This window comes from Desmodus rotundus, chromosome 8 (genome assembly GCF_022682495.2).
Source record: "Desmodus rotundus isolate HL8 chromosome 8, HLdesRot8A.1, whole genome shotgun sequence".
NCBI lineage: Eukaryota > Metazoa > Chordata > Mammalia > Chiroptera > Phyllostomidae > Desmodus > Desmodus rotundus.
Genome location: NC_071394.1, coordinates 128,959,499 through 128,979,229, shown reverse-complemented (window position 1 = coordinate 128,979,229; position 19,731 = coordinate 128,959,499). Strand labels below are relative to the sequence as shown.

The following is a 19,731-nucleotide window of genomic DNA, read 5'->3' as shown; positions in this document are numbered from 1 at the left end:
CTTCTTGCTCTCATTCACCCGCCACCTGCTGCTTTGCTTGGAGAGGCAAACACCCATGACCTGCAGTCTCCTGATTGGAGCGGCACCTGGTGTGCCCTGGGCAGGTGAACTTGGGCTGTTGTCCCTTTCAGGGGGACAGGGTTCTCTGGGGCCTGTCCTTCATCCCTACTGACCCTGGGACCGGTGGCCTGATGAGCCGGCTCTCCACTTTGGCTCCGCTACAGGGGGCTGGGTTCAGATCAGAAGGGGCCCGGGGTGGTTTGGCTGGGGCTGGGAGCTGTGCTTGGTTGAATACTCTGCTATCACCATCTTAAAAATTCTTTTTTTTCGCTTTTTTCTTCAAGACTTTATTTATTTTTAGAGAGTGGGAAAGGGAGGGAGAAAGAGAGAGAGCGAAACATCACTGTGGAGAGAAACCGATTGGTTGCCTCTTGTACATGCCCCTACCTGGACGAACCAGCAACACAGGCGTATGCCCTGAGCAGAGTCGAACTAGCGACCTCTTGCTTTGTGGGATGCCACCCAAACAACTGAGCCACACCGGTTGGAGCTGGAAAATTCTTAACAAATTGTAGCAAGGTGCCTGTTTTTTCACTTTACACTAGTTCCTGAAACTGCATAGCTGGCCCTTGCCCTTAGGGACTCATGGAAATGCGTGTGGGTTTTGGTTCTCCTCTCCGAGTGAGCCTGAATAATGCTCACTCTGCCTATGTTGTGGGGCTCATGTGAAATCATAGTTAGTGTGAAAATAATTTTGTAAGTTAAAAACTTAACCTGCGGATCGAGTAGCAATGATCACAAAGCACATTACAAGTACCAAGCACCAACCAGGGGGTCACAGGACTTCCTGCCACCTCCACCCCTCTGTGATCTTGCTGTACCTCCCCCCTGCACACCTGCCACAGTTTGCTGATGATGCCCTGTGGTCTGGGGACATGTGTGCTGTCCTCATCTTTGTTCCGTCCCTTTGGCTCACCTTGTCTGCAGAGGTGAGACTCGGTGAACGGAATGTTTCACCTGGACAAATAGCCGCCCTCCAATCTATAAGCATGTCTCAACACCATTCCAGTTTTACCCAGAACACGAGTGAGGGGAGGCTTTGGAGCCCCCGGGTGTTCCTCTCTGTCACTTCAGAGGTGAAGGCCCAGGGAGGTGGCTCACCTGGACAACTGAGGAGCCTCGAATCCTGTCTCTCTGGTGCTTTTTTCCTGCTGTAGACTCATACAAACATGTAGAAATCTGGCCCGGCAAGTATTAGATGTTTGTCAAGTATTTTTAAAACCAACTACAAAGGAAGGGAAATGTAGCCTGAATTTAACAATCAAATGCAAGGACAGATTTTATTTTTAGAAGATGTGGAATTGGCATTTTGTAAATAAATAAGACATGTTGTGGCTGGCGTGGGTGTGAGCTCGATTATCACAGTGTTAACCAGGCATCCGATTCAAATAATCTCATGAATTCACGGTAGCTTTGAAATTGGGCTCATCTCTTATTGTGAGATTAATGACGACCGCAGCATCTCCGCTTTCTTTTAGAAATGGCCGGAGAGCTGGCTGGCAGTTACGTCTAATGCTCCCACGCACGTTCTCTCGCCTCCAGTCTGGCGTTTGAAATAAGTGCAGGCGTTCCTTGGCTTTGTGCATGCCACCACTCAACTCCGCGACGCTGAGGACCTAGTGCCCATCAATCGCTGTCCTTCCTCTGTTCCAGGAGCTCCCAGATTCACTGAAGGAGCAGACGCACCTGAAAGAATGGCACATACACAATACCCTGATTCAAATCATTCCTACCTACATCGAGCTGTTCCAAGCAATGAGAGTTCTGGATCTGCCAAAAAACCGGATCTCGCATCTTCCGGCTGAAATTGGTATGTCTCTTAGCAGAGCCTCAGGCCCCTGGTAAGCAGGCCGCTGGTGGACGGGTGATGGTGCTGTGAGAACTGCACCCCCAGCCTCCTGCCCCGGGGATGTTGTGGGCAGGGCCATTGCCTGTGTTCCCAGAGCTGCTTGTCCCCAGTGTCTCCCTTTGGGTGGCGATGCCACGCTCTTACCTGTGTAATGGCACAGACAGACATTTGCCAAATGCTCAGCAACTGGAGGTCTCATGAGTGAGCAACGCCGTGTTTAGGAGCTTTTTCTTTCTTTCAGTTGTAGAAATACAAACCTGCAATGAGACGTTTATTGTGAACATACAATGCAACTCATCGTTCCCATAAACTAGTCCATTGATAAGTTTAGTTTAGCTTATGATGTCATTTGTCGACAGTTTATTCTTCTCAGTCATTTTGTTGTCGAAGACCGAAGTGGTCATTACTGCTTCCTCTTTCTCTCGGGGTGCGGGGGTGGAGGTTGGGGGCTGTGGGGAGCTCCATCCTACAATCCTACAACACGTGCCCTAGAACCAGTGGCTGCCATGCTCATGTGGAATCTCACCAGGGCCGGTGTGAGACAGAGGGCGGCTCGCCAGGCCTCTGGCACTTGTGCCAAGATGACAAGGCCCTGACCACCGTTACACCCAGGCTGGGGTGAGGCGCTGCCTCCTGATGAAGAATGGACTTGCTTACTGCTTGCTCTAGAACGAGAGGAATTGATTGCTCACAGCTCTGGCGGCTAGAAGTCCGCGATTGGGGGCCCTCTTCTGGGTCGCAGACTTGTGCTTGTATCTTCACGTGGTTTTGGAGGTCGGTAGTGTGGTCCTGTCTCCCAGTCCCCCCCAGAAGAGGAGCAGTCTTTATTTTGTGTTAGCCCCTTCTCCATGCTGCTGCTTAGACTGTGGTTCCTGATTTTGAGGCTCACAGTGTGTATGAGGTGGGAATGTTAGAGGGACCACTGCTTCCCCAGCGTCACCATAGTCGTTGTCTTCTTTTTTTTAAAAGATTTTACCCTGGCTGGTGTGGCTCAGTGGATTGAGTGCCGGCCTGCAAACCAAAGGGTTGCTGGTTCGATTCCCAGTCAGGGCACATGCCTGGGTTGTGGGCCAGGTCCCCAGTTGGGGGCATGTGAGGGGCAACCACACATTGATGTTTCTTTCTCTCTTTCTCCCTCCCTTCCCCTTTCTCTAAAAATAAATAAATAAAAATATTTAAAAAATAAAAGATTTTATTTATTTATTTATTTTTAGAGAGAGGGAAAGAGAGGGAGGGAAACATTGATTGGTTCTCGCCGGGCGGACTTGGGAGGCAGTGTTTCTCCATCGATCCAGTTGTCGCTTGTTATTCTTAGTTCACTTTCTGTCTGTGAAGGGGCTTTTCTTTCTCAAAGCATATTCTTTATGAAGCACGACATGAGTCGATTAATGTAAATATGAAGCCAAAGGTAAATGCATTCCGTGCAGTCTGTAAACAATGTACTGCTTTGAATCACTGACCGCATACATGAAGCTTTGTGCGTATTTCAGTATCTAGCTCACTTTTCAGTGGAGCCCACGCACAGGCCGTGGCTGGTCACTGTGCATCCCGGGAGCTGTACCAGCCTCTGAAGCCATTGTCTGCTATTTCATTCATCATGTCATTTCAGAGGGATTTACACTCTGCGGTGCCGGGGCCCGGCCCAAGCTTCATGGAGGACAAATCCCCCACACTCACCTTGCCTACACTTTCACAAAGGGCTAAGTAGCTAAAGACTAAGCAAAAAAAAAAAAAAAAGAAAGAAAGAAAAAAGAAAAAAATCAAGCTCAGGTCAAAGACCAAAATGCTCAGGATAAAAGATGAGCAGACATTTAATAAAAAGTGCTTAAAAAACGAAATCAAAATTATGTTTGATGCCTAGCCCATCATTCATATAAAAGTTTTATATTTTTGTTTTGTTTTCTGTTCTTAAAAGACCTTAAAGGACCTACACTGTGATGTTCTTTTTTTTTTTCTTCCGGTGACAGGCCATTTGAAGAACCTGAAAGAACTCAATGTGGGCTTCAACCATCTGAAGAGCATTCCTCCAGAACTGGGAGACTGTGAAAATCTGGAGAAGCTGGATTGTTCTGGAAATCTAGAGTTAACCGAGCTCCCCTTTGAAGTAAGAGGGTAAACGCATTTGCACCGTGATTTACTGGTATTTGGCTTATGACATGGAATGGCCTATAACATGGGGAAGGAGCTTTAAAAGATGAAATCCATCTTTATGATGTCACATTGTCCTGGCATTTCAGCCGCCCTCTTCCAGTTATTATAAGGTCTTTAAAATGTCTTTACACTAGGCTAGGACCTGAATTTACATCCAGAAATGCCATCCATGGGAAACTAGGCAAAAAGTCTTGTTTTCATGCAAGATATTTTTATTTAATGCCAATGTGATATACGATGCCTGTTGGCTGTAATGCAGACCCTGATTTATTTATCCACGGTGGTGAAATAAAATTGGAAACAGTTGGAAATAAATAAAGGGGGGAAAATTAAAAAAAATTTATATATTCAACAAAACTTGTAGGTAACTAAAGTAGTCCAACAGACAGGATTTAAGGAGTCCATTAATTTAAAAACACTTATTAGTTTCTTTTGGTCTAAATTCATTGGTGAAATGATTTTAAATCATTTTCTGATAAAATGGAGCAGATTCTAGTGAACAGCTTTTATTGCCAACTCAAGCTCAACAAGCTTCTTGTACTGAAGTGGAAGTCCCCGCTGATGGAGTGTTCCTGCTGCGGGTGAGAAGAACCCTCAGGGGGTTCTGATGAACCCCCTAGAGGGTTGTTAATCCCCTTTTCTGAAAACTTCTGTGTGGGAGGAAGTGGCTGCTTTTCTTATTGGCATCCATCTCGCCCCAGGAAAAGGTGGTGGGTCCAGGTGAGGGTCGTGATTCCACCAAGGTTCCTGATTCCCTGCACACTGTCAACAACCGCCCCCCCCCCCTCCCCCGTCCTCCCCAGTTTAGAAAATGACTTGACCTCCTCTCAGGTGTTCAGGCTGGAAGAAGCCAAGCCATCTCGGATCCCTCTTGCTCCCATGGCCCATACCCTCTCGTTGGTCCGTCCTGTTGGGCAGGCCCTCCAGAACCCGTTCGGTGTCCAAGCGCTGCCCAGTGCCTTTCCGCCAGCACCCTAGTCCAAGCCCGTGTTGTCTGTCCTTTAGACTGGGACAGCAGCCTCCTGGGCTGGTCTCTCTCTTCCTCCGTACTCCCCTCTCCTTTATGGAGACCTAATTTACATTCCATAAATCTCACCCATCATAAACGTACATTTCACCAATTCAGTTTTAGAATATTTCCACCCCCCGCCCCCCAAGAACTCTGTCTTGCCCATTCACTCTGTTGAATTGCGTTGCTCATTTATGACATCACCAGCTCCTCATGGGCAGCCACCGAGAGCTTTCAGCTTAGCACCCCTGGCTTGTTGCCTGGTGCTCCAAAATACATACTGCTTCGATCTCTTTTGCATAGGTTCATAGAAATGTCTTTGAGAAGAGAAAGCAATTGAAAAATCATTAGTCGAACATAATTCTTTCCCTTACAAAAGTAATTAGAGTATTTCGTTGTTCCTTTCTAGTTAAGTAACTTGAAGCAAGTGACGTTTGTCGATATCTCGGCGAACAAGTTCTGCAGCGTCCCGATCTGCGTCCTGAGGATGCCGAACTTGCGCTGGTTGGACGTCAGCAGCAACAACCTGAACGACCTGCCGCAAGACATAGACAGGTAGCTACTTGCGCTTTGAAGGTGAGGTGTCTGAATTAGCTACTAACATCTTACACACTGTTAACATTTTAAACTTTTATAACATGAGAATGTTCTTTGAAATCGGTGAATTTCCCAGAGTCCTTTGTTTCCAGGAAATGAGTTTGGTTCTTTATGTAATAACACAACTTCTAGTCTACATCATACCTGTATTTGTATATGACGAGATCTGTCCAGAAAAAGTTCAGCCGTTGTTAATATAACAGAATGGTCTGCTCAGTGTCGATGTAACCTGGCAGCCAAGGAGAGGGGACTGGAATGCGCATCCATGAACAATGACGAGTTTACCGTATTAGTCAGTAGGGGGCGGTAGATGCTGTTGAGTGAGCATGTGTACTGTGTGGCCATCACATTCAAAATGACTGAGCGAGTAGAGTAATGAATCTGCATCCAATTTTGCATTAAGTGTAAACAGTCCTCTGTGGAAACTATTCGGATGACTCAGAAGGCCGCAGCAGTGGGCAACTGGTGACCGGCAGCTTCATCACAAAAACATGCCCGCTCACGCACCATGTCTTATGCAGAGTTTTTTGGCGAAACATCAAGTCACTCAGGTGACTCAGGCTCCCTACAGCCCAGATTTGGTGCCCTGCAACTTCTGGCTTTTCCCCAAACTAAAATCACCTTTGAAAGGGAAGACATTTCAGACCATTGATGAGATTCAGGAAAATACAACAGGGCAGCTGATGGCGATTGGGAGAACTGTGTGAGGTCCCATCCTACTATGAAGGGGACTGAGGCATCATTGTCCTGTGTACTGTGTTTTTTGTATCTTATATCTTCTTCAATAAATGTCTCTCTTTTTCATAGTTCATAGCTGGATACTTTCTGGACAGACCTCGTGTATATATAGGGGTGAGCAAAAGTAGGTTTATACTTGTGAGTACACAAAACACAGTTTATTCTTGTATTATCATTTATTCATTATTGTATTATTTTCCATATGGACAACTGTAAACCTAGTTTTGCCCACTATTAATATGCATTTGAACAAATCTTCATTGCCTTGGTGAACTTTAATTTCCTTTGGTCCCCAGCAGAACGGCATCGTTAACTTTTCTTTACTCCATAGAAGTAGAAAAGTAAAGTGATTACATATGGGATAGAAACATATCACTCTATGCTTAGGATATTGGTGAGAATAATTTTTATTAATTATATCTGTTGATTGACTCTACATAATCTTTCAAACAAAATTGGTATGCTTAGTAAGGGTTTCAAATTATGTCCTTGTAGCCTCCATGTTTAAAAATAATTACTACACTGAATCACATAAGATTCATTCATTCATTCATTCATTCATTCATTCTGCCAGTATTTTCGGGCTCCTGTACGGCAGGTCTGGGGAGTGGGCCAGGTTTAAAGTGGTGACTGAAACAGAAGCTCCAGCCTCCTGGAGTCCACGACCTTCTTCACAAAGCAGCAGAAGCAGACGGTCAGGACGCAGACGCCCCAAGTGGCCTAGTCCTCAAGGCCATCTCCTATTTTTGTGTCCTACTCCCGGTACATCCGATGTGTGTACCCGTGCTTTCTCAGGTTGTGAGGCTCAAGGGGAATTGTCTTCGTTTGAAAGACGGGGGGACTTTGTGAAATGTTTATGGGATCGCTCAAGATTTTGCACATGAATGAAGGAAAAAACTGGAGCGGGGCGGTCACGGAGTTGAGCAGAGTAAAATGCCTTTGGAGCAGAGTTGGCTCATTTCCTTTTCTCTCTGCAGGTTTCTTCCTACTTTAAAGTTAGAAAATAGGATGAGAGAGGAATAACTGTGCTTTCAAGATGTACAAAAGGAAACATTGGCTGAAATTTGTTTATTTTCACTGCAAGTCTAGGACGACTTCTTTCCCATGCCCTGTTCACCCTTGGAATGAGACAGGCACTTAGAGGGATATATCGATTTTTTGAAATTTTATGTTTAGTTTTGATTTTAGAGAGAGGGGAAGGAAGGGAGAAAGAGAGGGAGAGAAACAGCGATGTGAGAGAGAAACATTGATTGGCTGCCTTCTGTACACACTCCAACCAGGCACCAAAACCACCACCCAGGCACGTGCCCTGACTGGGAATCAAACCAGTGACTTTTCGGTTGGCAGGGCATTGCCCAACCAACTGAGCCACACAGGCTGGGATGGGAAATGTTGATGTTTTAAAAAAGCTTTTCGACTACCATTTACATTCAACACTGTTTTGTGTTAGTCTCAGGTGTAGCGCACAGAGGATAGATGCTCACGTTGGCAGGATATATTGGTTCTCAGGCTCCATCACCGTCTCCTGCATGTGCGTGCTTTGCTTATGCTGCCGCTGTATCTGTGCCTTCCGCTGGCAATTCATTGAGTCAAAAACTAAAAAATAAAAATTGTGTCACCTGATACAACTTTATTTAGTTTTAAAAGTTAGTTCTTTCTCCTAAGGGTCACATATATAAAATAAACTAAGTCGGGATTTCCTGCTGGGATTTATTTGTCATTCACTCTGGTTTTCTTCGCCGTGAAGCTAAGTGCTTGTGTTCTGATCCCTTTCCCGGCTCCTTAGGCTTGAAGAACTGCAGACGTTTCTCCTGTATAAGAACAGGCTGACCTACCTTCCCTATGCCCTGCTTAACCTGAAGAAACTCACCTTGTTAGTCGTCAGCGGGGACCATTTGGTGGAACTCCCCACCGCCCTCTGCGACTCATCCACGCCTTTAAAGTGAGTAGACCAGGGATCCTAGTAGAGACACATTCGGACACGTGGAAAGGAGTGAGGAGCATGGGATCTGGGCACCAGTCTCAGGAAGCGGATCAGATGGTCCTTGTACTCTGAGACTCAGATCCCAGTTTACGGGAGTTCTGATGCCTTTTTACAGGATTTTGAAGTTACGGGGTGTAACGGGGGAGGGGGAGCTCAGAGGATTTCTGGACAATGCTATGTGCTGGTTGAGGGCACAGTGGGGCAGATGCCTGAGCCTCTTGGGTCTGTCACTCCCCTAAAGCTGACTCCATGGCACGTCGTCCCCTTGGCTTCCTGCTGGAGCATCCTGCCAGAATTTGGAGCTTTGGAGATCTATCGCTTCCACCCCGAGACCATTTAGCCCATTCCCAGTAGCTTGAAGCCTCCCCAGGAACTTCTCATGAGGCCACTCCAGTGAGAGCCACTTCCCCGCTGTGTCCAGAGACCTTCTGCTTGTTCTAACCACCCCCCAAGGAAGTATTTCCATTTGGTGTAGGAGGCATTTCCCTGGGACTCCCAGTTCCCTCAATGGCAATTGCTCATATCAGCATGAATATTTCTTACTTCTGGTCCTGCAGTAAGATGCATAGCAAACAGAAATAAAGAGGTTAACTATTGCAAAGAGAAAGACTAAATTTGTTTCTGCATAAGCACAGGTGTAGCAGGGGCGTGAGACATCTCCCCTGCTGCCCCACCCAACTCCTCCCACTGGAGTGGGCCTCCCACTGCCCGTGGCTGGCTCAGGAATGCCATCTGGGTAAGAGCGGCCCACCGGTGGGAGGGGTAGCAGGAGCCACCCCTAGGACCCCTCCCACATTCCAGGGGCAACTGGCAGCAGGCAGAGCTTACTTACATCAAGGGCGGGAGGGGACCCTCTGGTGGGGGAAAAACGGTAACCTGTGTGCAGGTAACGGAAGTCAGTTCTGACACTGTAACTGCAGGGCTTGGAGATCTCAGAGAACCAGATGAAAGCCCTTTGAATTAATAAACAGTTCAATAAAAAGACTAGATATAAGTCTTTTAAAAAAGTCACTAGCTTACTGATATCTTAGAAACAACCTGTAGAAAAAGAGTGGAAGAATGATGGCATTAATAGTAATAATCCCAAAATACAAAATATGTAGCCAAAATCCTAGGAGAAAAAAAGGGCTCTTATGTGATGGGAACTAAGAAGTGTTCCAAAAGAAAATCAAAGAGATCTTGAATATTTGGAAAGATATACTATCTTTCTGGATAAAAAGACATGATTTTTTTGAAAAAAATCAAAAGATGTGGTTTCTTCCAAAAATTATGCTTAAGTAGAATATGATTCTAATCATCACTTCGGTGGGATTTCTTTTATGGAACTTGAAAAAGGAATTTGAAAGTCTATGTGAAAGGTAGAAAAGCTAAAAACAGCACTGATAATTTTGAAAAACAAGAGTGACAGAATTTTCAGCTTTTCTGAATGTTCAAAAATTTTCATAATAACATTTTGCAAAATTAAAGGTATAGATCCCCAAAATTAGGAGGCGGGAGGCTGGGGAACTGAAGAGGAGGGAGCGAGCACCTCAACTTGACTGAACAACACTGAACTTTCTGTCCTGCGGTATAAGATACTGCCTGTCCAATGAGTTAAAACAGTGACTGACCAGTGGGAGAGATGGCCTCTGGTCTGAGAGTCACCATGGGCAGGGCACGAGACGGCTGCTTTACATAAAAAGTGCCATTGCATTATTCAGAGTCAAAAAAATACACATATACAGTGATTAATAAAAAAAATTGAAGGATGATCAAATGCAGGCAGATTTCTTTTTGGGGGGGCAGGGAAGGACAATGACAATTCAATGAGACACTGCAAAGGAAAGTTGAAGGGCTCTATCTACATAAGAATGAAACTTTTTTGCTTTCTCCATATTTAGACATTAAATAAAATTAAAAAGAAAAATGAACTGGGAAGTATATATGCTAAAATCAGACAGGTGTGTGTGGATATGCCATATATACCCATATTGAAGATACTATATATACAATCTTCTAAGACCAATTAGAATGAGGCTAATACCCAAGACAACCGGGACTGCCATGCAGCCAAAGACTGTCTGAGGCATTTCCTATTTTGAATTGAATTAATTGTATCATCTTCACCTCAAAACATCTTTTGAAATTGTGAAGACAGAAAACCAAATGCCTCTTTAGTTTTTCTCCTTTAGCTTCTTCCTCCTCCTCCCCTCCTCTTCCTCCTTTCCTCCCACTCCTCCTCCTCTTTTATGTGGATTTTATCTGAATCCTTCTTCGTTAAGCCACCCTGTTTAAGTGTTGGTGTCACTAATTGGGAGTAATATCAAGCGTAGTGAGACATCATACCGTTTTATGGACCTGACTGAGAGAAAGCATCATTGTCCGTCTCCTGGCCCCCCACCCATCGCCCTCTGTCTGGGGCCGAGTAGCTCTCATTTTCCCCATCAGAACTCTGAACAGCCTTTGCCTTAAGACTGATTCCATCATGGGGATGGACTGTCCCACAGTGGAACTCCACTGGTGATGCTAACTGCATGTGGTCAACTGTGACTTTGAAGAATAAGGAAGAACTTGGGATTTAGGACCACAAAGGTCGAATTCCAATGGGAGGGACTTTTGCAGTTAAAAATGAACAGGGAAAAGGGTGACATTGTCCGTATTTTCTTGAATAGGTTTGTAAACCTTATGGACAATCCTATTGATAAGACCCAGTATCAGGATGGGGACGAAGTGGTGGAAAGTGAGCGAGATCGTCAACACTTTGATAAAGAATTTATGAAAGCCTATATTGAAGATCTTAAAGAAAGAGGTAGGTTACTCATAGTTAAAATATTTCAAATGAATATACAGAATTCCATGAACTCATGCAACATATGTGTTGATACAAGACAAATTGACAAAAAGTTAACTGGTGAGGCACAGTTTACTTTGTAAACTATTTTTCTATTTACCAAAAAAAAAAGATCCTTTTCCTTAAAATATTCGATTTGCCTAGTGCACTTGAACGCTTGCTACACCATCACCTGTTTGACAGGGAAACATACACTTACAATGCGAGGGGTGCATTCCTCATTATAAATGAGCTTTAAACTAAATGCCATTGACGAAAGAGTATCCTAGTTAATGGGACAATAAAATTCCATTTCAAAATCCACTTAAATTCAACATTAGAGAAAGTCATCTCGTACAAATCGGGGTACACCTATATCAAAATCACCAGAGCAAAAACACGAGATGGCAGGTGAGGCAATCAACCCGTTTAGTGTGGGTTTTCCACGGGGCGGTGATAACCACGGAGGGACAAGGCGGCCACAGGAAAGGGCGGGAAGTGTTTTTCCCGGTGGCTGTTTCCCAAGTGTCCTTCCTCCCGTCACAGGAATGTGTAAACAGGAAAAAGGCGTAAATCCGTCTTTGTTCTTCACGTTATGTAGTTACACTCCATAATGAAAGGAGAGTGGTTGAGTATATGTTTTCCTTTTATTACAGAATCGGTTCCCAGCTATACTACCAAAGTATCTTTCAGCCTTCAGCTCTGATACTGTCCCGCAGAAGCCTGCAGCTCCTCCCTGTCCGCGGCGCTGTACATGTTCGTGCTGTGGTCGGCTCACAGAGGCGTGATGGCTTGCACTTAGGCACGAAGGCCAGAAACGTGGCCATAAATGTTTGGAAAAATGATTTTCAAATTTCAAATTGTTTACATATCACTCTCCAGTGTAATTCAAATTTATTAGTTTTACCACTTGAATGATTTTGGCATTTTATTTCACGGCAAGGTTATGCTATCTATAGTCAAATGGAAATATATCTGAACGGGGGAGGGAAATGGGCGCTTTCATACCAATTGACTGTCCAGAACTTATGTCAATTTTACTTCAATAAAACCAGTCTTTTGTGCAAAAATCTTGTCTTGGTGTTCATGTATACAAATAAGCCCTGGCTGGTGTGGCTCAGTGGATTGAGTGCTGGCCTGTGAATCACCGGTTTGATTCCCAGTCAGGGCACATGCCTCAGTTGTGAGCCAGGCCTCCAGTAGGGGGCACGCAAGAGGTGACCACACATTGATGTTTCTCTCCCTCTCTTTCTTCCTCCCTTCCCCTCTCTAAAAATTAATAAACAAAATCTTTTAAAACATAAATAAAAAATACTGCATTGATATACAATGATTTCATGTTATATAATACCCCAAACAACTATATCATTGAATACAATGCTTGTAGAGATACTATTTTATTCATAGCAATAAAAATACAGACAGATTCTAAAGTAGAATATGCATCTTAATGAACATATCATCAGCTTTGCGCAGTGGCAGTATCGTAGCCAATGAGGTTTATCCGAGGCGCGATTATTGCTAATTGAACATATCATAGAGATCTGAAAATTTTGCACGATGAACGTATTACGGACCCAGCACGTCTTCCCCACCTCACAGGTCACTCCATGTCCGGCTGTTTACAGGCTGCTGGGACACACGTGCTTCCTTACACGCTCGTTTCTCAGGCATGTGCCCGTATGTCTTCGGCCCCACTCTCACACTGAAGTCCCTGCAGTGTGCCGAGTGCGGATCTGTGGACGGTGCCCGGATGTTTGAACGTGAACAGAGGTCTGAGGATGTTACCCACGTGGTCCTGTTGGGTTCCCAGTAATCCTCTCTGTGCTGAGATGTGCAGGTGTTATTTCTGATATTTTCTTTCAAGTGTAAACTTGCACCATAAAAATTATATTTTCTAGAAATGCAAGTCGAAGACATTGAGATATCACCTCACACCTATTGGTATCATTGTTATTTATATTAAAAAAATAACAGAAAGTAAGTGTGGCAAGGATGTGGAGACTTGGAACCCTTGTGCACTGTTGGTGGGACTGCAAAATGCTGCGTCTGGGAAGGAAAACAGTGTGGTGGTTCCTCAGGAAATTAAACATGCAAATGCCATAGGATTCGCCAGTGTCACTTCTGAGTGTACAGGGCTGGGCAAAAGTAAGTTTACAGTCGTGAGTACACTAAACGTAGAGTTTAACCTTGTATGATTGTTAATTAATTATTGCGTTATTTTCCATACGAACAATGGTAAACCTGCTTGTTCCCCACCCTGTATGTCCAAAAGCTGAAAGCAGGGTCTCAAAGAGATGTTTATACGCTGAGTTCATAGCAGCACTACGCACAAGCCAAGAGGCGGAAGCAACCCACGTGTCTACGGTGGAGGAACGAACAAGCAAAATGTGGTGCATACATACAAAGGAATGTCATTCGGCCTTAAAAAGGAAGGAAATTCTGACACGTGCCACCACATGGATGAGGCTTGGAGACGTTAGGCTAAGTGAAGCCAGCCAGACACGAGAAGACGAATACTGTGTAATTTAGGTACAGAAAGCATCTAAACTAGTCAGAGGGTTAGAGTCGGAAGGAAGAACGGTGGTCAGCAGGGCCTGGGGCAGGGAGAAGAGGAGGTTTGTTTAATGGGTACAGGCTTTCAGTTGTGAAAAATGAAAAGTTCTAGAGATGGTTCCAGAGGGTGCGGCCAGGGTGCAGGGCAGGGCTGGGTCTGGCCACTCTGTGTGTGCGGGAGTGACGGGGAGGGGCAGGTGACAGAGGAGGGGTGGGGGGTGCGGAAGGGAAAAGAAGTATACACGGGAAGTGACCATTGCTTTAATTTTAGCCACCTAAACTGAAAGCGTCATATTTCCAGGTAAAAAAGATGTGAGAATGAGTCCTAAAATTATTCTCATGAATCCAAACAGAAACTTTTTTAAAAAAGCTACTCGGCTCCAGAAACCTGGCGAGAATCCACACCCAGAGGTCTGCACTTGGCCCTGCAGAACTGGGGTCCTCCAGGGTTTTTAGTTGTCTAACCCATCAATGAAAGACTGAGCACGCACTCCAGATGCATTTGTTTCTTTATAGAGTATATCCTCCCACTAATGTATTAACATACCTTATAAAACATGCGACAAGAAATGGCAAAGTATAAGGAAGAGTTAAATGGAGGTTTAGGGCTTTCTCCACCACCTCACAGCTGGTCCTGCATCACCCCCCCCAGCTGCGCGCACCCCACTGTGGAGGGAACTGCTTAGAACCCAGCCCAAGGCTCCTGCCCAGAAATGCCTCCACAGGCGGACGTCCAAGGGTGGGGTGAAATGTTCTGGCGAGAAGGTCCCCGGGTTTCCTGAGATTTCCAAATGGTTCTGTGAGCCATAGACACCCCGTTCTCAGTTCTCCAGAGAATGAATGACATTTCAGCACTTTTTTAAAAAAATGAGGTGAAATTCACATTAAATTAACCCTTAAAATTCACATTAAATTAATCATTTTAGAGGGGACAATTCAGTGGCATTTAGTGCATTCACGAGTAGTGCAGCCACCCACTCTTTCTTGCTCCCAAACATTTTTGCTATTGCTTCCCCCCCACAAAAACCCCCGGGCAGATTAAGCAGTGGCTTCTACTTCCCCTCTCCTCCAGCCACTGTGGCCGCCCATCTGCTTCCTGTCTCTGGATTGACCTGTTCTGAATATTTCCCATTGATGGGATCATACAACATAGGACTGTGTGGGTCTGACTTTTTAAACTGAGCACAATATTTTTGAAGTTCATAAAGTGGTTTTTAAGAAAATGACCACCACAGGACCACAATTAAGATTACAATGATTAAACAGCAACACATGTTTGAATTACAGCAACAGATATTTGAAATATCACAACCAGAATTTGAATAGCAGGGCGTGCGATTGTAGACCATGTGGGGATATGAATTCTCAATCGAGGAGACGTGGATTATACTCTCTGTCCCACAGGCGGTGTTTGCTCTGGGACTCCTAGCCAGCGGGGGCTCTGGAAACCGGGGGTTGGGAAATCCCTTTCCTTTCTTCACCCTGGCGTTCCTTGTGGCCGCGTCCCCTGGGGTACTGCTGCTTGTGGGAGAAGGCTGATAGCTGGGTATCCCGCCATTAGGTGAGCTTATCGCGGGAAGTGATAGGGACACGGGTGACCGTTTGGCCGGACCCAGCCCACTCTGAGCACACGAGCCCTGCAGACACGCCTCACAGTTGTTCGCATCGTGTGGCCCTTCAAGAGCGACGTCCTTGATTGCGGGGATCTCCTCCAGTGGCTTGGACCCTTCCCTGTAGCAGCTCTTGAGAATTCGGAGCACCAGGTTGTTCAGCACCCTCGACCTGTTCTGTTCCGTGAACTCAGGAGCCTCGAAAGGAGGCCGAGAGCACTTCTTACATCTCTGGGCGAAGATCCTCATCTTCACCTGGCCCTCGGATTCTGTCTCACTCCAGTGCATGTGCGAAAGGACGCACACTTGGGCAGAGGCCCAGCTGCGAGAGCACAGGGAGCACTTGAACCTGTGGAGACAGAAAACGAGACCCTCGGCTTGGCTCAGTGTGGCCGAACTGGGGGCTGCGCTAGAGGAAAGAAGGGGGCCCCGACCTCACAGAGACATGGCCAGACTGGGCTCATGGGGGAGTGGGGGAAGAAATCACTGAGTCGCTTGTTCCTCTCTTCACTGTGCCACCAACGTGCTCTGTGACCCACAGGCGTCTATCGTGAAGATGGCAGATCACAAGCTGTCAGAGCTGAAAGGGATCTCAAGCACCTCTGCAGTCCAATGTGATCATTTTAGACATCACGAGGCACACACTTGGAACTCGTCAGGCCCAGAGACTCAGTGGGAAAAGAACCCTGGTGACCTGACTCCAAAACCAGGCTTCTTCAAATGTAGACTGAGGTGCATCAGAGGCCGCAAGTGCACCGGGAGCCTGACATCAGCCCCCGGGAACCCTGAGTGAAACCCACAAACGGATACCAGCGGGCCATGGTAAGTGCTACAGGCTGAATGCGTGTTTCCTCTCAAATTCACGTGCTGAAATCCGAACCCCAAGCTGACGCTGTGAGGAGATGGGGCCTTCGGGAGGTGATTAGGTCATTAGGGTGGAGCCCCCATGAATGGCATTAGTGCCCTTATAAAAGAGACCCCACAGAGCTCCCTACATCCTTCTGCTGCAGGAGGACACACCAAGAAGCCTGTGGCCCAGTAGAGGGCCCTCACCTGACCACTGGCACCCCGATGTTGGACTCCAGCCCCCAGAACCCTGGGCAAGGCATTTCTGTTGTTTATAAGCTGCCAGGCCTGCCTCTGTTTTTAAATTTTTATTTATTTATTTATTTTTACATTTTCATAGCAGCTCCAGAAGACTAAGACAGTAACTCATAGGCCCCCGGGTCAGGGAGGGACCCTCAAAGCTCCAGTGTCCTATGGACAGGTGTTGCTTTGCTCTCTGCCCCAATCTGCCATATTACTGGGAGGGCACCATGGCCAGCTCTCTCTTTTTTGCCCCCTTCGACCCAATGCATTGGTCAAAGTGGCCTAAAACACTGCATATTCCTCATGCCCGGGCCTCAGACAGGGAACGCAAGAATGGCCCTTCATCGCAGCAGGGAGGAGGGCAACTTTCTGAGCTAAGACAGTTGGACAAATCCCCGTCGGGACAGATGGAGGGAGGGGAGACAGCAGGGAAGCACATGGCGGCACCCAGGATAGGAAACACGGGAGAGCAGAGGGCTGCTGTATGGCGGGGGCTTTAGTGCTCCCCAAGTTATCCTCGCCCTCCCTCCCACTTCGCAGTCCTCTGGCAGTGAGGCTGCAGCAACGTGAGCACGGGGCTGATGGGATGTGGGCCGAAGTGGTAGACGCTGCTTCCAGACCTGGCACCGAAGCCCTTGAAAGGCCTCCCAGCTCTCCCCGCCCTGTGCCTCGGTGAACCTGGGGCCATGTGTTAGGTTAAATCACTGACACTGCAGGGCTTATTTGTCGCAGCAGCCAAGCCTAACCTTGGCCTGACTTGATGCAGGGGCCCCTGGAGCCTGGGAGGGTGAATCAGAGGGGGCTGGGTAAGACTCAGTTAAGGTTTTCCTTCTGTATCTTCTAAAAGATTTTATTTATTTATTTTTAGAGAGAGGAGAAGGGTGGAAGAAAGACAGGGAGAGAAATATCGATGTTCAAGAGAAACATTGATTGGTTGCCTCTGACACGCCCCCAACTGGGGACCTGGCCCACAACCCAGGCATGTGCCCTGACTGGGAATCGAACCAGTGGCCTTTTAGTTTTGGGGATGATGCCCAACCCACTGAACCACACTGGTCAGGGCTCCCTTCTGTATCTTCATTCTAGTCTCGCCTCACGGGGTGAACGTGAGGATGAAAGGAAGGGAAGATGCCTAGCAGCTCTGACCCCGGGGTCAGAGGACCTCGCTGGGGCAAAGGGGCCTGAGCCCTGTTCTTCTGAGCTGCAGCCCCTGCCCCCTCTGCTGCTGGGGGTGTGTCAGCTCAGAGTTCAAAGTTTTCAAAAAACAACAAAACAAACAAAAAAAGAGCTGAGACTTTGCTCAGCTGCTTCTGATGCCAGCTGCTGGCCTGGGACAACCATGGGTTATAAGGAGAGAAGAGCTGTTTCCTCTTTTCAGACCCCCTTCCAGGAAGGGGGCAGCAGGCAGGCAACAAGCCTCGTCTCAGTCCCGGGCCCTGATCCTCCATGCAGGTGGGCGACCCCCATCCTGGGGGTTCTGATTTTCCACCTGGGAAAGAGAGGATGAGACTCGGGATGTCTCCTATTTTTCTAACGATTCCGTTAGAGCAGAGAGGACTGAGACGGCTGTGTATGGCTCAGCTCCTCCTGTTCTCTGCCTCCTCCCCGGCGGGTCTCCTCAGTGGGAGAGGCCCCTCCTCATCGGCTCCGTGGTGGACCCAGGTCTGTAGACATATGCTCCTCCAGCTCCCCGGGGCCTTTCTGCTCTTTGTCCTCACTCCTGGCAGCTGATTTCTCTGTATCTAAGGCATTTGCCCACACTGGTGCCCAGTCCTGCTATTGTTTTGGGGTTTATGTAATAAGAAAACAATCTTTAATGACGCTAAAACTTCTTGGGTGATGGGCACCTTTCTTCCTGTACTCTTCAATTTGCAAGTAAGCATGAATGGAGTAAGAAAAATAAGCAGTATACACAGTAAGAAATAAGGGAGAATTTTCTGGAACATGTACCATCCCTTCCCCCACTCACCTGGCAAAGGCCCACTGCTGGTACTGCGCCCACCCCGGCTGCAGGATGTTGGGAACGAGGTCCTTGTCTAGCGTCAGTGTCCACTGGTGCCTCGGCTTCACCTCCTGAATTAATTCCTGAAACACTTTCTGCCACACCTTTACGTCCTGCCCTGTGGCTGCTGGCATGGTGAGCTGGGGGCATCAGGGGGCGTCAGGGTCTCCTGGGCTCTGGCGGATCTCTAGCAGCACACGAGGGCTCCCACTTTAGAGATCAGGGGCTCGCACCTGCTTGCCTTTATGTACCTGGACGGGGCCTGTGGACCAAGCTTTTGCCCAAAGGACAAAGTTCAGCTGAGTCTGGCTCCGCGTTCAGAGAACAGCAGGGCATTCCACAGGAAAGATAGGGAATGCATGACTGTATTCATCAAATTATTACCCCAGGAGCGCTCCAGACCCCATGTCAGGAGGATGGATCTCAGTCTGGCTCTGCTGTTGCCTCCCCTCAGCCTGGGACACACTTTTCGCCCCCGAGGCCCTGTGTGTGGTGGAGACAGCCATGGATGCTCTTTCCAGTCCTCACATTTGAAATCCTTACCCACCTGGCTGCTGTGATCATCAGCCAGGAGGAGACAGGCAAAGCAGGGCAGTCACCGAGGGTCCTTCCCTGAGTCCTGTGTCCCTGCTGTCTGCTCCTTACTCCCCCTTCCCTCTCTCTCATGTCCCGACTCTGTAGGATGGTATTTCGCAGACACTCAGCTGCCCATGGCGACTCCCAAGCCCAATCTTCCACCCATTCGAGACAGAAGCTGGGGCAGTCCCTGCACCCAGATGTGGCTACAAGGTCCCTGCCTGGGTGAGGGGCCACTGGCTTCATCCCAAAGTGCTCCACCATCCCCCACCCCCTCAAGGAGAAGCTCCAGGACCTGTTCTAGGGACATACACCCAGAGTGTGAGAGAGAAGGGGTGGTGCCCTGTTGCCCCACTGCCTGCTGTGACCCGAGGATCCACCCTGCCAGCCGGGATGCGGTGAGGCGCAAGGAGGAGCAGTGATTGCGAAAGCTCTGGACGTGGCTGCTGGCGGAGGCTGTGTTGAGTGGATGAGACAAGGGAGCCCCTAGACAGAGGTGGCTGTAATGTTTTGGTGGCCTACGTAAGCAAACCCAAACCTAAGCCTGCAAATGCCTCAAATTCACGGAATCAAATCGCTGAGGACAACTGATCACAAACAGCCAACGAGGCTGTCAGCTATAGCCAAGTCAGAAACTTCCTTCTTCGCTTCCACACCTGCTCTGTATCCTTCTTTCCCCCGGCTCCTGTAGGGGGAGCACT

At 47.4% G+C, this 19,731-nt stretch overlaps 2 protein-coding genes and 1 pseudogene across 5 annotated transcripts in view; 2 read left to right on the top strand and 1 right to left on the bottom strand.

The window, feature by feature from the left end:
* LRRC2 (leucine rich repeat containing 2) overlaps positions 1–14,110 on the top strand; it is a 29,163-nt gene extending 15,053 nt beyond the window's left edge. For all 4 annotated transcript variants that reach the window (XM_045200198.2, XM_045200200.3, XM_045200199.3 and 1 more), the window contains 6 exons: positions 1,714–1,870; positions 3,877–4,013; positions 5,479–5,624; positions 8,191–8,346; positions 11,040–11,176; positions 11,854–14,110. In XM_045200198.2, the coding sequence (XP_045056133.2) occupies positions 1,714–1,870; positions 3,877–4,013; positions 5,479–5,624; positions 8,191–8,346; positions 11,040–11,176; positions 11,854–11,903 (783 nt within the window). In that variant the 3' untranslated portion in view covers positions 11,904–14,110. The remainder of the gene's footprint in view (positions 1–1,713; positions 1,871–3,876; positions 4,014–5,478; positions 5,625–8,190; positions 8,347–11,039; positions 11,177–11,853) is intronic.
* LOC112310010 (U4 spliceosomal RNA) lies at positions 12,662–12,768 on the top strand (annotated as a pseudogene).
* Positions 14,111–14,250: 140 nt separating the features above from the next.
* On the bottom strand, positions 14,251–18,691 carry RTP3 (receptor transporter protein 3). The gene is made up of 2 exons (XM_045199880.3): positions 18,422–18,691; positions 14,251–15,712 (listed from the first exon to the last, which is right to left on the bottom strand). Exons 1-2 carry the CDS (start codon positions 18,586–18,588, stop codon positions 14,968–14,970), a joined length of 912 nt encoding a protein of 303 aa, XP_045055815.2. The 5' UTR covers positions 18,589–18,691; the 3' UTR covers positions 14,251–14,967.
* Between the last annotated feature and the right edge of the window lie 1,040 nt (positions 18,692–19,731).